This window comes from Panicum virgatum, chromosome 7N (genome assembly GCF_016808335.1).
Source record: "Panicum virgatum strain AP13 chromosome 7N, P.virgatum_v5, whole genome shotgun sequence".
In the NCBI taxonomy this organism is placed as follows: Eukaryota; Viridiplantae; Streptophyta; class Magnoliopsida; order Poales; family Poaceae; genus Panicum; species Panicum virgatum.
The window spans coordinates 26,310,906-26,326,743 of record NC_053151.1 but is presented as its reverse complement, the minus strand read 5'-3'; the positions used below and the strand labels follow the sequence as shown (position 1 = coordinate 26,326,743).

At 44.3% G+C, this 15,838-nt stretch overlaps 2 protein-coding genes across 2 annotated transcripts; both read right to left on the bottom strand.

Annotated features, from left to right (window-relative positions):
• Positions 1-2,508: 2,508 nt before the first annotated feature.
• LOC120681648 (cytochrome b-c1 complex subunit Rieske, mitochondrial-like) lies at positions 2,509-6,410 on the bottom strand. The gene is made up of 2 exons (XM_039963237.1): positions 6,055-6,410; positions 2,509-3,429 (listed from the first exon to the last, which is right to left on the bottom strand). The coding sequence occupies exons 1-2, from the start codon at positions 6,227-6,229 to the stop codon at positions 2,777-2,779; spliced, it is 828 nt and encodes a 275-aa protein (XP_039819171.1). The 5' UTR covers positions 6,230-6,410; the 3' UTR covers positions 2,509-2,776.
• A 191-nt stretch (positions 6,411-6,601) lies between these two features.
• Positions 6,602-13,275, bottom strand: LOC120681647 (glycine--tRNA ligase, mitochondrial 1-like). Its single transcript, XM_039963236.1, has 9 exons — positions 12,884-13,275; positions 11,031-11,413; positions 10,832-10,949; positions 10,345-10,539; positions 10,010-10,234; positions 9,419-9,478; positions 9,173-9,253; positions 8,692-9,097; positions 6,602-7,075 (listed from the first exon to the last, which is right to left on the bottom strand). Exons 1-9 carry the CDS (start codon positions 13,199-13,201, stop codon positions 6,828-6,830), a joined length of 2,034 nt encoding a protein of 677 aa, XP_039819170.1. The 5' UTR covers positions 13,202-13,275; the 3' UTR covers positions 6,602-6,827.
• Between the last annotated feature and the right edge of the window lie 2,563 nt (positions 13,276-15,838).

The following is a 15,838-nucleotide window of genomic DNA, read 5'->3' as shown; positions in this document are numbered from 1 at the left end:
ATTGAGGAGCTCAAAGGAGAGATTTTGTTAGGCCCCGTTTAGTTGGTGAAAATTTTTGGATTCGAAAACTATAGCACTTTTGTTGTTATTTGATAATTAATATCCAATCATAAACTAATTAGGCTTAAAAGATTCATCTCGTCATTTACAATTAAACCATATAATTAATTATCTTTTCAACTACATTTAATATTTTATGTATGTGTTTGAAAATTCGATGTGACTGGAAATTTTGAAAATTTTTGGAGAGAGAGAGGAGAGAGGAGAGAGAATGGGTCCACACTCCAACTAGTAGTCCACAGTAATCAAGGATGGTAATCGCTGTAAATTAGCAATCACGTATCCCTGAACGGTTAACATCTTTATTCGACCAATTTTCAGTGAAAACGTTTCAACATGTTTTATAGCTGCTAAAATTTATTTCACTGAGTTCTAGATATATAACAAAACTAGTAGCCGGTCAAAAAGTTCAAGTGTATTATGAAGTAGGAGAAAAACACCCAACTATCAAATAGTGACCTGTTTATATTTAGAATTTGACGAGGAATGAAATACGACGAATAGGATGCTAAAATATGTGGGCACTTTTTTAAAGTAAGGCACAGTTGAGAAAGTCTACTTAAGCTCCATTTGAATCCGAGTGCTAATGGTTGAAGTACAAATTTTAGCACTAGTATGTAAATAGGAACGCTAATAGGATGGACTAAAGTTTAGTCGAAATTTAAAAATTTTAACAAATGTACGAGTGCTAGGTGCTAAAGTTTAGCACTCAACTTAAGCTCCCCAAACACATATCATCTTCATGTTAATAAGTAAATGCACCCATTCAAGAAGAAAAAAGAGTAAATGTATGCAGCTGTAGGCAACATGTGACCCGTCTTTCAAAACTTTATCTATAAAGATTAGTAGTAAATTGGGTGTGCATCAACGGGGAAAAAAGAGACCTACCATTATTTAAAACGATCCGCTGTATTATCAGGCGGAGCTAGAAACTCGATATTTTCCTGTCAGGGAAGGGATAAGAGTACTACTATTATTTTAAAAAAAATGTTTGAATTTTAAATTTTGATAGTGAAAATTCTATTTTTTTAAGGAAAATAGTGAAAATTCGATGAGCTGCCGTTTGTTTACGAGGACTCGAAGGATTCGGAATGGACACGCTTGGCCCTGACGCTACTGTTGACGCCTTCCCTCCCCTTGGACCGTTGGGCTGGACGCGGGGTGACACTTGACCTGTTCATCATCCCGTTTGCCATGTGCCGCTTCGCTCGAGTACCTTGTTTTTCACCCAGTTTTCTTCGTTGTCAGATAGCTCATATCCTATCCTACTTTGCCACGTATTCCCGGCTTCGGATCCCTCGAAAATATTTTGCCTTCGGTTCACGCATATTTCAACAGCCTGATGGGCGTGGTGCGGGTTGCTCCAAGGGATCGCCGAACCCATCCATACAAGCGATTCTAATGGGCTCCAATTCCAACCCATAAAATAGCTTAGGGAGTTAGGGTCAATGGATTGCAACCAGAAGAACTATTGGATCGAGTGGTTCGATCCTATCTAGGGAAAGTACACATCCATGACGCCGCACGACGCAGCTACACCGCCACACGCTCGACCCCAGCCGGCCTGTTCGCCGATGTGCACGTGCGGCGCCACCACGGCCGCGCATGCATGTCCGCCGCCATGCCTGTGAGGTCGGCGAGGTTCTGGATGTCGGCGCCGCAGCACAAGGCGGAGGTAGAAGGTCTTGTCGTACCCAGACCTAGTAATTCATGCAGCCCTTGGCCCACTCAACACCGGCCACTGCTTGGCCTCATCGTCCTGAGTCTCTTTAGCCAGCAGCGGCAGGATATGGATCGATCCGCCATCTTTATGTTCCCGTATAAAATATGCGTGATTTTTGTGAACCACGATGGAGAAAATGGCTGTTGAAGAACTCGCGATCGACTATGTTTCCGAGCTTCTAAGCACGATCTGGCCTTGATTCGAGCTCAATTCGGGTATAAAACGGAGTCTACTCGAGTTGATACCAAAGCTTAGCGAGCTTAGCTAGGTGAGCTCCATGAGATTCCAACGATCGAAAAGCGTACAAATAATGAAATAAGTGTAATTTGTGGGGGGTATTTTTTGAATGTTTTGTAGAAGAGTGACCATGTCCCTTGCAGACGCCATCTGAACATTGGGCCATTGGCTGTGCGTAGTCGTCCTTGTCATGGTCTTGCTGCTATGCCCGTGATGGCAACAGGCCACGACGTGCACGCGGTTCAGTCACTGTCAGGTAGGACCAACCAACACAGCCTTATCACAGGCTCACAGCCAGCGGCAGAACACCACCGGCCAATCCACAATGGCATCGCTCGACCGCCGATCGTGGAACGCATGCAATTTTGACCCCCCCCCCCCCCCCCCCAACCATCACCAGTTCAATATGTAGCTTCACAACAGATAAACAAATGGCAAAATTAACGGAGACTGCTAATTATCCATCACATGAGGATGTGCCAGAAAGATGCATCCAATATCCCCCCTACATTACCTTGGAAAAAATGAAGTTCCCAATTCATTTCCAACTTACATTTCAGTAGCACAACAGTGGCAAATTATTTTTACTTGAAAAATTCACTTTGGTGGATGACAGTCAACCATTATGGCATGGCTCTGACTCCCGCGAAACAAAAATTTTACCCAACCCAACAAAAGAAGAAACAATATAACAGCACAGCAGGGATTCACCTCTGCGGATTAAGGTAGATAAAATAGGCGGTACTTTCCGAGCTCTTAGCCTATGAGCAGCTTGTTCTCCTCCAAGAAACTGTAGGTGGGTACCTCGAGGTTGAACGGCGCAGGTCCCTTGCGGATCCTCCCAGATATGTCATAGTGGGAGCCATGGCATGGGCAGAACCAGCCACCAAAGTCTCCAGCATTCGGGAGCGGGATGCAGCCCAGGTGGGTGCAGACGCCAATGACCACCAGCCACTCAGGGTTCTTCACGCGCTCCGCATCCTGCTCTGGGTGGCGCAGGGACGCGATGTCCACACTGTTGGCCAGCTTGATGTCGTCCTCAGTCCGGCGCCTGATGAAGACCGGCTTCCCACGCCACTTCACAGTCACCGTGGTGCCTGGTTCGATGCTGGAGAGGTCCACCTCAAGTGAAGCGAGGGCAAGCACATCCTTACTTGCTGACATGCTCAGGACAAACTTCAATATGAGGAGACGCAGCAGTGACGCATAAATGAACCTCCCACCACTCAGGACAAAGTAAGCAAAGGCGCGCTTGCTGGGATCTCCAGGAGGATATCTTTCATGGTTGTACTCATCATAAACCACCTTTGGGTTAGGGTTCTTCACAGCAGCCACAGTTGCTGGGAGGTCAGCCAGACCAGCATCTTGGTTCCTTGGTACAAGTGTTTCAGTTGAAGAGAAAGAGAAACCTGCAGGACAAGTTTATTAACGTTACCTATCAATTTTTTATAAGTAAAGAACTAGCAAATGATAGTAGGGCATTCAACCTCCAGCGCAAGCAAGGATAAACCAGCATTGGCAACGATAGGAACAAGATCATCCTAAGAGGCATTTCATGGAACTAGCCAACATTGAATAATGAGTGTCCCATAGAGGTCTAACATGAAGGAACCACTGTTGCTTCATTGTTCCTTTTGCTCTAGTAATTTTAGATTTTAATAAAATTCACATATGCTACGCAGGTCTTAGACAAGAGAAAACATGAGGAATATTTTCAAACCAAGCAAAGCATAATAAGCTATTTCTTTAGCCAGTAAATAGTGGCCACTGTTTTGGCCTTTGCCAACAGGTACAAGAGAAACCTATAAACTAATTGTAGTTTTGGAACACATTGACAGAAGTAAATCACCAAAGGTGACAAGGCAAATTAGTCCAGACATATATAAGGTCTCTAGCAACAACAACAACAACAACAACAAAGCCTTATATAAGGTCTCTAGAACATTCAAAAAACAATGGGAGCCGCTCAAGCAGCAAAACTAGATTAAAGAAACAAGACAGTGAAGTAAAGTTGGTATGTTACTTCAGAAGTTCAGAGAAGAGTTATTTTTTCCATGAGTAGGTCACTAATTGTATGTTCAAATTAAATGTAAGCATATCAACATGCTTTGCCAATTTGCCATGAGTACTATCAGCATCGTCATGATAGTACCCAAACTCGCCAAACAACATATCAACCAGCTAAAATCAAGGGAATGTACTTTATGCAACAGTGAAGAAAGTCTCCAGATAGTGACACCAATCATTCAGGCTAGGTAAGAGACATTATTCAAATAGAAATTGAGGCATACAGATAAAATTTGAAGGTGCACATACTAATTGTCGCTAGCACAAGAAAGCGCTTGTTTACAACTGAACTGATAAGGTTCTTTACAACATTTGCGGAGATCATTGCTCTGCGTATCTCTTCTGACTCCACTGTCAAAACTAATTCTTTGGAGATCATCCAACTTCTTATGGAAATAGGAAAATCTATAGCAGCAGATGAAATACAGACTTATTTACGGAAGATGAAAAAAATTATGAAAGAGCCATATGTGCAGATGATGAAGGAAAACAAACACATGTCTAGAAAGGTCAGAGATGATGTAGCAACCACAAAGATACAAATATGAAGGCTTTCAGGTCAATCTATGGCAATCATAAGAACCTAAACCAGCCATCTTATGGGTATCCTACATCCTAGTTTTGTGGATCAAGAGATTCTCCAGAACATGAAGGTCTACAAGAATATAAGGCAGATGAATCCTTGTATTTTATTAATGGAGCTTTCATCCATAGCAACACTAATCACAGTAAAAATCAGCACATATGCAGGCCTTAGACTAACAACAAGATGCATCATGTATATATTTTTGAATCTACCAAGCATAATCAAATGTAAGTGGTCACTATCATGGTACCAGCCAACAGGTAAGCGAAAGAAACATACAAACTTGTTCTTGTTTATCATCACAGACAGAAGTAAATTACTAAATAACTACATGCAATATGGTACTGAACAATTGGTGATAGATGAGTGCCACACAACATTAATAGAAGCTTCTCATCAACAGAAGTAGACTAAGATAGCATGAATAAAGCAGCTATAATGGTAGAAACTCAGATGAAACTCTAGAAACAAGTGGTAGTGCTTGCCGCCTGTGAACCGAGAGGTCACAGGTTCAAGCGGTGGCCTCTACACATTGCACGATGTGTGGGAAAGACCTCCCGCTAATAACCTCCCCCAGACCCCGCACAGTGCGGGAGCCTATGGCACTGGGTACATCCTTTTTTTTTTAAGGAGATGCGGCCCTAGCTCAAGCATTCTAGGGGATTACAAAGAGTATTGACATATTACTAGAAAATGCTCCTCCCCCTCCTGTATACTCACATTACACAACATTGCCATCATAGCAAGACAACTCATCACCAATTTGTTAGGTAAAATTGCATGTCTACATGGTCGGTCCCTTAGAGTTGTCCAATTATTTATGTCCAAACAATGCTCAGTAACAGTAGGTGGAGAAATGGTGCTCCAAACAACATAAGAACATTGTAAAAACGAGAACATACTTCATGCTTCTAGGGGCAGCAGAAATGGCCCCTAATAGGGACACAAATCATCCAAACAAGTTTATTTTTTGAATCGAGGCCGCCCCCATTTCCATTACTTCGAATGGAAATACAAAATCATCCAAACAAGTTGAGCACAAATTTATCAAACGGACAGGTAAATTGGCGCAGATTGCAACAGTAATACTATGAATGTAGACCACGGACAAGGCCGATCCAAGGTAAGAACTACTGGCAGTAAGCTGTACATCACAACAAGCAAGTGAAGGACAAAGAGCCCTAACAATACAAACATAATGCTTCGTAAGCAGAACAACGCCATCATCGGGGCCAGAACATCACCCATCACGCGGCAAAGTATCTACCCACGTATCAGATCAAGGGATCCTCTGGAACTCGCGGGACGGATCCCGATCCCAATCCGAGCCGAATCTACACGGAAACACATGAAGCAGGCGGAGGGCACACGACGCGCTTACCCCTGGCGGCGGCGAAGAAGGGGGACTCGATGGAGAACCGCGGCTGGCTCCGGCCGCGGGCGGAGTCGTCGTCCCCGCCGGGGGCGCCAGCGCCGGCAAGCGGGTTCCTGGCAGCGGCCGCGGCAGGGCGCCAGGAGAGGGAAGACGAGAGCCTCCTCCCCGCAACCCTCAGCATCTTGTCGTCGTCGTCGTCCTCCGCCGATGGTGGCGCTCGCCTCCAATCTAATCTCGGCTAGGGTTCGCCCCGCCCGGTCGCAGAGAGAGAGAGAGAGAGAGAGAGAAGAGAGAGAGAGGAATGGGAAAAAAACGGGAGGCGGAGAAAAATATTGGGAGTGCTGGGCTACGCTACCCAGATTCCTGCAGCCCACTGTGTTACGTGGGCCTAGATATATTCTATTGGGCCTGAACATTTCAGCTAGCCAGCTTAATGAGCTGCATCAATGACAGGTGGGCCACAGAATCTCCGACGTAGTGTCTGAAATTCCACCTCTTACGACAAGCAACTCAGCACTAACATGTAGTCACGTATTGTGCGCCACTGTGAAAATTGCAATCTGACAAAAGATTCATCAAACATTGCAGTTCGTAAGGTGAAAAAAAAAATGAAACGAACAGCAGAATCTACGGGTCAAACATCACAATTCACAAATAAAGTGTGGAAATTTGCAGGAATCAGGCTACCGTAGACTTACACGACAACGCATTCTGTTTCTTTTAAGCAGGAAATGCTATCAGGGGCCAACGATCGTTGGATATTGTTTTGGCTGTGCTCTTCAGGGTTCGGCCTCCTCATCCTCGGCGACCGAGGCAGTGTGCGCCGGGTACCTCCACATGATGTCGGCCCAGGTGCTCTGCCCGTCCGTCACCTCCTTCACCACCGAGGCCACCTCGTCCACCTCCACACGGATCTGGTCCTTGCTGTCCCGGTCACGCACCGTCACGCTTGTGGTGTTGTCAACGGTGATCGCCAGGGGCACGCCGAGCTCGTCCGTCCTTGCGTAGCGTTTTCCTATTGTGTTACCTGCAGCAAAATATCCACGATGACATGACAGACTGAAAATCAACAGCCTTGCAGTCTGTCACTGCCCAATAAGGCTAAAGCATGATACCATAAAATAGTATTGGGAATTTACAATTTTAGATCATCAGGTGCAGTGTGGAATATGCCATAATAACATATCTGGAAGAACATATTTACATGCTCCATTTAATTCAATTGGAATATTTTTGAAAAGGAAGCAGAGCAGGACACTGAGTCACGAAGCATACCAAGAGGAAATTTGAACCTCTATGAGACATTAAAACTTTAACAATCAGTCGACAAATCATGTAAAACTACTTAGAGCAACTCCAAGAGGCTAGCTAAATCCATTCGGATCGGTAAAAATAGAAAAATACTGGGAAAAAGTGATCCAACAGTCTCTCCTTCCTCTCTTCTCTATCTGGCACGGTATCCCCTACCTCCGCTAGCCATCTTTGCCGAGCGACTCCCACTCGCCATCTCCCTTCCGTGCACCCTCCCCGTCCGCCGCTCCATCCCCGCGCCCCCTACCTAGGCCCCTCCTCCAGCGCGCCCTCCCCGCCCCAGCCCCTCCCTGCCAGGGCTGCCCGTACCCACCGCCCCTCCCCCGCTGAGGTGCCTCGTACAGGCAGAGCACCAGGAACTTGTGCTGCTCCTAGGTATCTGCTGCTGCTGGGTCGTCGCCGAGCGGCTCCTCCTACAGCTTAGTAGACGCCGCCAGCTCCTCCGATTCTGGTCTGGGTCTGGTTGGGGGCTTGCTTAGATCACTTAATTTGTTGCCTTGCCCTTGTTGCTTGTTTTTTTTTCTCGAACATTGTAGGACTGCGTGTCATTTCATTTAAGATAGAAGAAAGGAATGAGTACAGAGGTTAGACAACCCCTGTGCTCAGTACAACTCACACCACTAGGTCGATTCTTACAAAAGAAACAAACCAAGACCACACCCCCAGGGCCTAAGGTGTCAGGGGCAGTGACCTATCGAGGAACTCTTTGAGCTTGGATGCTCCTGCCATGCACCAAAGAACACACTCACTAGACACTGGAGAAGCAACTGAACACTTGGTCGAGCACCCTCGAACACACAAGCACTGCGGTGCTTCCAGACCTCCCACGTGACCAGGATGATGAGGGAGTTCAGACCCTTGCGATGATCTTTAGGCACTGAATTGTTGGTTGTTTGTTGGGGAATCCAATCCAATCCAATTGATCGGAGGAGGACGAGGTGTCCTAGTCGGCGAGCAAGGTGCTGTTGCGAGCGCTGTGGGAGAGTAGGGAGGACTTGAGCTTGGACAGCGCGTACAAATCTCTCCGGCAAGGCTCCTGCGGAGACGGCCGTCACGGCGAGGAGTGGACAGGAGGCGCCGTATCCACGAATGGATATGAATATGAAGAGTGATTTGGCTAGTCTGTTGGAGTTTACCTAAATATGGAGGGGGAATCTTGGCTAAATGGAAATATGGAGAGTGAGATTTGGCTAGGCTCTTGGAGATGCTCTTATCTATCTCATCTTTAAAAGTATAGTAAGTTGCAAAAAAATAACAAAAAGACAATAGTAGAACTCAGATATAAGTGCTGAATAGAAAATAAGCACAAGTCCATGAAGTTTGGTCATGCACCTGTCATGTCGATAATATGTGAAATCCCTGCTGCTGTCAAGGCCTTTGAGATTTTCTTGGCAACAACCTCAAATTTCTCAAGCTTCACCAGTGGAAAGACTGTGCACTTTATTGGGGCAACAAGAGGGGGGAAACCAAACACATTTAACTGCTCATCCTCTGCCTTGCCAGGCCTTAGGTAGAAACAGTGCTCAAAAAGGCAGTATATAATGCGCCCAATCCCAAAGGATGGTTCAATGACGGAAGGAGTAAATTTCCTTTGGTGTTCTTTTTTCTTCTCAATATTAATTGAAACCATGCTTTTCTTTATCGTAACATCCTTCCCAAGGGTGCACACCTTGAACTCAACCTCCCCCTTGGACTCCAATGCAGCTTTCATCTCCAAAGCTTCAGTCTCACCCATTGCCTGAACGAAGAGAAAGTGCATGAAGACACACAGTTAAAACATAATATAACAAGCCAATGTGTAAACAAAACTTACTTCCAATGCTTCAAGAATCATCCTCTGGTTCCCTTTGAATGCAAGGCCAAGCTCCTTCTTTGATGGGGTTATAACTAGTTTCTGAATGTGGCAAAATGAAACTATTATTAGAAAAGCAATTAATTTTAAAAACTGACAGGAACCTTACACCTTACAGCTTCACAGCTGGGATAATGACAATCATTTTTTAGAGAAAAATAATGACTGAAAGCATTTGCAAACAATAAAAGGAAAGGGTAACCTCACCTCCACTTCTCTGGGTTCTGCAAACTTTTCATGTGCTTCAAGTTTCTCACCACTTTTATCCTGTTGATTTGTCCAATAATGACATTAGAAAGGGGCACTTCTATCATGATGTTATGAGCAGCTTCAAAATTGAATGCATCAACGATTTATTTATTTATTTTGGTATAGGACAAACAAATGGGGGTAAATGAAGTCAGTAAAACAAAAGGTCCAACTTTTCATAACACTAGCTATTTGACCATAAGACGTGGCAGATGCACTATTTAAAGGGCGTACCCAAAAAGGGCGTACCCAGTGCCGTAGGCTTCCCGCACTGTGCGGGGTCTGGGGAAGGGTTGTCTTTAAGCCCCAAGCCTTACCCACACAAATGTGCAGAGGCTGGGGCTCGAACCCGGGACCTTCCGGTTACAGACGGTAGGCTCTACCGCTGCACCAGGCCCGCCCTTCTAGATGCACTATTTAAAGGTGACTTAAAAAAAGATATGCAGTGTTCCTCGCTTCTTAGTTTGATATGATCAAGCATGGTGTATAATGAATAATCATTTGATCATTTCCAACAGTGCAAGCAGTTGTGACAATACTGATACATACCGAGTGTGCACGCAAGTCATAGGCAGACCTATCAGCAATTCCAACACACTCAATCCATCCATAAGAGCATTCAATCTCTGCATCCCAACAATCAGCAGCATAGTGAGCCATTTCATTTGGCAGATGCTGTCGGAAGCGTAGACGATCTTTATCAATCCCAAGTTGTGTCAAGAAAAGGTAGACCCTTCCGATAAAGTAGCCAAGGGTCTCATTGTTCACAGTTCCCTAAAAGTTGTAGCATAAATTAATGTGACATCAACTGCAAGATAAGAGAACAGAACCAATAATAACATAGTGCCATAACAACATGTAACTGAAGTATCTGAATGTAATACCTCAGATACAGCATTTCCGAGTTTAAGTCTTGTGGCTGACCTTCCTGCCATTTGATCTTCTCTTGGAAACATCAAGAACTCTAGATCAGAGACATCACCAAATTTTGGGTGGGATTTGTCCTCTGGATCCACAAAGTGCTCAATTTCAGCTAATGTAAACTCGCGGACTCTCAGAAGGCCTTGGCGGGGAGATATCTAATGAAGAAGTTTGTTTCAGTCTGCAATGTACTTTGGGAAGGACAGCCCTAAAATTGCAACTAATTAATCTACTTGTGCACACTTTACTAGTGCAGTTTACCTCAAAAGCAAGTTTATAAATAATATCTTTTGTGCTGAATCTGAATACCTATTAAATAGCTGATGACTTAAGTGTACATTACATGAGTGATGCAAGTAATGATAACCTTTCACGTGTCCCATCACATTTTAGATAGCAAATATGTCAATAAGAAGACGACTAGCACAGGTAATGAACAGAAAATCATGCCTCATTCCTGAAGGCCTGGCCAATTTGAGCTGCAGCAAAAGGTAGCTTGTTGCCATTGTAGTAATACAAGTCTTTAAAGTTCACAAAGATACCCTGCGCTGTCTCTGGCCTCATATACCTGCAAATTCAATGAAACAGTTAGGCTCAAACTTGATTGAACATAGTGGTATGTGAATATATTCATCTGTTATTGTCTCACCCTGGACTCAAACCTGATGGTCCAATGGAAGTCTGAAACATGAGATTGAAGGGGTAGGGATCTGACAACGGGTTCTTAGTGTCAGGAGCAACAATCCCATATTCCTTAATCTTAGCACCCAATTGCTCAGCAGAGAGATCATCCAAGATAGCAAGAATTTTATTGTATTCTTCTGCCTGCTCTGGTGACAATGTCTGGTCCTTCTCAAGCTTATCCTTACAGAAATCCTTGAGCAAATGATCTGCACGGTAGCAGTTGCCTGTCTTTTCATCTTTAACCATTAAGTCTGTAAATTTATCCACATGACCAGAGGCTTTCAAGACAACTTCTGGTGTCACACATGGGCAGTCGACCTCAAGCATCCCTTCCTCTAATACAAAATGCTGAAAAAGGTGTACATTAGATAGCAAGTAAGGATCAACATGATAATACTGCATTCACAAAAGTAAGTACTGAAGACATATAGTTAATACATGTTGGCACGGGGACATATCAAGTGAAAGAAACCTAAATTCCAGTAAAATAAAACGCTCATTGCAACAATTTTCATGTATTCAAAACTTAGGTACTCTCTTCGCCTGATATGCCCAATATATATTAGCCTAGACATTTTAAATATTCAAATTAAGGATACTTCAACACATGTCAAGATTTATGTATCATATCCACCCCATTTTTCCTATTACAACAAAAATGGTAACGGAAACATTTTTGCAACAATGCTGTTACCCATAGCATCCTGACCATCCATGAATCAAATTGAAAAGTTGTGACTCAGAGTAAGAGCCTTTCCCCTAAATGCGCCTGGTATTCAAATACTGTGTAAATTTCACAAGATAACATTCATTTTGGCAAAACTACATATTTATGCCACCATATCACAGAAATAGATGTCCAGCATTAATTATCAAAACAACATACTTACTCATCTAGGTCAGCTTATCACAAAACAAATAGATTTAGCATCAATTGTGTCACAAAATTTCATGTTATCCTTCAGAGGATTTAAGCACATATAACACATATTTACCCAAGCACACAGCTATCCTCTAGATCTGTAGCTTTGTGATACATTGGCCTAAATCTGCAGTTTTGTTGTAGCATTATCAAATGTATAAGTTATTCATAGAAAATTAATAATGCATTCCTTAGCTGCACCAAAGAGCTATTTTTCTGGGACTATTTGCTCATTACTCTGACAAATACACTTTCTCAGTACCACCTGGTGGCAACCAGCCCTGCAAATATTAACACATATGCTAGATTTCTTTTATATATCACTGTTACGAACTATTATTTGCAGAGCATAGTTTCAAAACTCCGCGCATTCAAGGTAAGCCTTGAAAATTTTCAAAGCCCCGACACAGTGAAACTGGGAACTGAGTAGTGTGAGCTGCTCCCTGATCTTCTACCGTCCAGTAAACCAAATTAGCTATACTAATCCACGAACTTACCAAAACCAGAGTAATTTCCACGGTCTACAGTTCACGAAAGGAGCATAGGTTAAGCCAGAGCACCACCTTTCCCTTTCATCAAAAGGTAGGCAACCAATTTCAGCAATCAGCGCATACCACACCACAGCACACCACATGTCGACTTGAAACTCCAACACGGCACACCAACGGAGCTACGCTATAAACCTTACTATTTGCAAACAAAGGGCCAGACGACCTTTCTCGGTGAGACCAGAACAAACAGAACAAAAATTCAGCACCCAGCGGCCCTCCTCGCATCCTATTTGGCCTCAATCCAGAATCAAAATGGGTAAAATGGTGCCGCCTATACCTCCAATTCCTAGCAAGTTAAAGTAGTGGGGGGAGCTAGCTAAGCTAGGTATGGCAGTAGTACAGTACCTGGCGCCAGAAGGCGAGGACGTTGGCCTTGACGGCGCACCCGGGGGGCCCGTAGTCGTAGAGCCCCGCGACGCCGCCGTAGATCTTGAAGGAGGGCACGAAGAAGAGGCGCCGCTCCAGCGTGTTGGTCACCGCCGCGCGGAACGCGTCCCGGCTCGTCGCCGCCGTCCCACCCGCCGGCGCGGCCATGGAAGCGAGCGGGCGCGCCGCCGGGGCTAGGGTTCTGGGCGGGCGGAGGGGGAGCGGGAGAGGTTTTGCGAGCGGCGCGCGAGGGGAGGGCGACGGAAGGAGGAAGCAGACGCGGCGGAGCAGGAGCATCAGATGGGGCAGGGTGGGTGGGGCTGACGTGTGGGGCCCACTAGTCGGTGACCAAGGCTGTCCACGGCGCTCTGGCCGTGGGTCCATACTTCCGGGCCCACGGGGTAGAAGATATTTTCGTGACGAGATAAGCACGGGCGAACAGACCCAATGTATGAAGTAGGCCCATGTTAGGCCCGTTATAGGAGTAGATCCAGAAGGCCGACTTGAAGTGGCCCATTTTAAGAATTAGAGAGGTTACGGTGAATATCCATTATAGGCCCATATTAAGCATGAAACTGCCGCCAGGATTTTCAGCTGCATGTCGCCTACTGGGTGATGTGAAGGATTGTTTTTGGTAGAATTTTGATGCGTCCAGCATTTGATTCAAATTACTCATTTTCATATTGAGGAAAGTAGAAACACTTCATTGACAACTAAGACCTTACTTATCTAAGGGTGTGTTTGGCTGACCTTCCAAAGCTGATTCTTTGCTGAATCTCTGCCAAATAGTTTTTAAGAGAGAAGTGATTCTCTACTGATTCTGTTAAGCGATTCTGTGAAATGAACTACGAGGCTGGGAGCTGGGGAAAAATAGCTTCTCTTGATTCTGTGAAGTGATTCTTCATCCTGGTTTTAAGTGTTTATGCTAGAGAATCAAAGTGAATCACTTTCCACCACAGAATTACTTTTCTCAGAGAATCAGCTCCCATAGAGAATCAGAATCATACGAAGCACTACCAAACATGCCTTATTTCCATTCAATACCACAAAATAAACCAAACTTTTTATGAATCTGCGCCACTAAAAATCTTTCATTTCCATTAAATTCCACAAAAATGAACCGATAGTGTACCCTTTTTATAGGAGTGTTTTTCATCTATACCACCATTCAAGGTACACCTTGCATTTATACCACTCGCCTATGTCAATAACATGCAGGACCCACACGCCTCACATGCCATTAACTGGCTTGGTGATACACATAAAAATCGCTGCTCAAACGGTGGTATTAGTGAAAGTTCCCCCTTTTTGTATGAACTGAACTAAAAGCGTGTCTTTGTGAAATTGGCCCCTAAATGCATGCATGTGTGACTTGGGAATTTGGGGTGTTGAGTAAACATATATAGAAGTGTTTTCTTTTTTGCAGCGGCTTAGGCTTCTTAAACACATTTTAACAATTAGAGAACATCCATATATGATGGAAGATGATGATTGTGCCACATGGCTAGAGAAACCAGCGTACAGAATGAGAATAGATTCAGTACTCACGACAGACGATGCATGGAGGCGGCCAGCGGGCCAAGTCGGCGCAAAGCTAAAGATTCTATTATATACTAAGATGGACGTGCATGCATATGACGATGTCAACTAATACGACAAGGAAGGAGCTGATGATGATGATTAGGCTGCGTGCGCGGCATGTGATGTGTTCTTCGTTCTCCGATCATTAGCTGGAGTACGTACGTTTTGCATCCAATCGGCGCGGCGCCGAACTGATAAAGTTTGCTTTGGGCATCTAGTCCCGGAATCCTTTTTATTTGCCCTGTTGCTTCCACCTCTATCTCTATATGAGTCCAGATATCAGGCCCGGCCCCTACAACGTTGGGGGAGATGGGTGATGGTTGCCTGGAAAAGGGAGTTCAGTCACGCTGCTAGAGTGCTAGTAGCAGATAAATGGCATAAGAGAACCAGCAGCTGGCCAACTTGATTCTTTCCAGCATTTCACTCTGAAGCAAATGAGATAATTTCTCCAGAATTAGACCCTGTTTGTTTTAGCTTGCAGGGAACGTACAGATTGTTGGATTCTACTCCCTCCGGTCATATTTAAATGACGTTTCAGACAGCCATTTTGACTTGCATATGGATCCGAAACATCATATAAATGGGAACGGAGGTAGTAACATTCTGTCGTGCGCATGATTGGAAAAAAAAACATTCTGTCCTGTGGATTGTTACAACATTTCCTAATAACTTGGGCCTTATATTGATCCGACTCATAATCTGTGCACCCAAATGACCAAATTGTAGCACTTCTTTTGCTGTTCTGTTGACAAATGTGCCACTACGCGGTAAGGGCCCCAAACAATTGGATTATTGCTCTAGCGGTTCTTTCTGTCATACTTGCAAACTAGACCAGATTCCTCTAGTGGAGTACAAAGTACAGTGACCGACCACCGGAAATTATTCATCCTTGCTAACTACGATGCACTAGGTTTCAGAGGAACTGAAGCTTAGAGCCTTTCCTTTTGCTAAAAGAACTGAAATAATTAGACTATATATATAGTCCAATTATTTAGTTAAAAACCAGGAAAAGGAAAAGGAAAGCTAAAACCGCATAGCTATCAGCGACAAGAGAAACACATTGCATTAGCTAGGACAAAGCATGATCAGCAATGGGGCAAAGACTAATCCAAAAGGGAGCTCTCTCGTGCCAATTAAAGGAAATAGTTTTTCGGAAAGGCTAGTTGATGTGGAACTAGTTCCGGGGCATTATTCTTATACACATCTATCTCTTTCTGCACTTCTTTGGATGCATGCATGCATGCACTTGAAAGTGGCATTGTTGTTGGGAATGTGTAAGTGGTAATATTATTCCTTAGCTTCACCCTAGCTCGGTCATGAAGTGAAGGTCTCTTAGCTTGAAACGAGAATATA